Source organism: Carlito syrichta, unplaced genomic scaffold, assembly GCF_000164805.1.
Source record: "Carlito syrichta isolate Samal-C Ts95f unplaced genomic scaffold, Tarsius_syrichta-2.0.1 Scaffold305469, whole genome shotgun sequence".
NCBI lineage: Eukaryota > Metazoa > Chordata > Mammalia > Primates > Tarsiidae > Carlito > Carlito syrichta.
In genome coordinates this window covers 1,165,001-1,165,527 of record NW_007249565.1, presented here as the reverse complement: position 1 = coordinate 1,165,527, position 527 = coordinate 1,165,001, and the positions used below count along the sequence as shown (strand labels likewise).

Below are 527 nucleotides of genomic sequence, written 5' to 3'. Positions count from 1 at the left end.
CGACCCCCGGCTCAAAACCGCCCCCTTGGTCCCCCCGGCAGCAGGCGGCCGCGACCATGCCCCTCAGCGTCAGCCTCGCCAGCCGAAACTACGACCTGGACTACGACTCGGTGCAGCCGTATTTCTACTGCGACGAGGAGGAGAACTTCTACCAGCAGCAGCAGCAGAGCGAGCTGCAGCCGCCGGCGCCCAGCGAGGACATCTGGAAGAAATTCGAGCTGCTGCCCACCCCGCCCCTGTCCCCGAGCCGCCGCTCCGGGCTCGGCTCGCCCTCCTGCGTGGCCGTCGCCTCGCCCTTCCACGCCCCGGGGGACGGCGGCGGCTTCTCCACCGCCGACCAGCTGGAGATCGTGACCGAGCTGCTGGGCGGCGACATGGTGAACCAGAGCTTCATCTGCGACCCGGACGACGAGAGCTTCATCAAGAACATCATCATCCAGGACTGCATGTGGAGCGGCTTCTCGGCCGCCGCCAAGCTGGTCTCGGAGAAGCTGGCCTCCTACCAGGCGGCGCGCAGGGACGGCGGC

The 527-nt window shown here is 68.7% G+C and overlaps 1 protein-coding gene across 1 annotated transcript in view; it reads left to right on the top strand.

The window, feature by feature from the left end:
- The first annotated feature begins 16 nt into the window (after positions 1-16).
- The window catches only part of MYC (MYC proto-oncogene, bHLH transcription factor), a 2,869-nt gene continuing 2,358 nt past the window's right edge, over positions 17-527 (top strand). Inside the window, exon 1 of the mRNA XM_008061708.2 lies at positions 17-525. Within this exon, the coding sequence (XP_008059899.1) occupies positions 57-525 (469 nt within the window). The 5' untranslated portion in view covers positions 17-56. The remainder of the gene's footprint in view (positions 526-527) is intronic.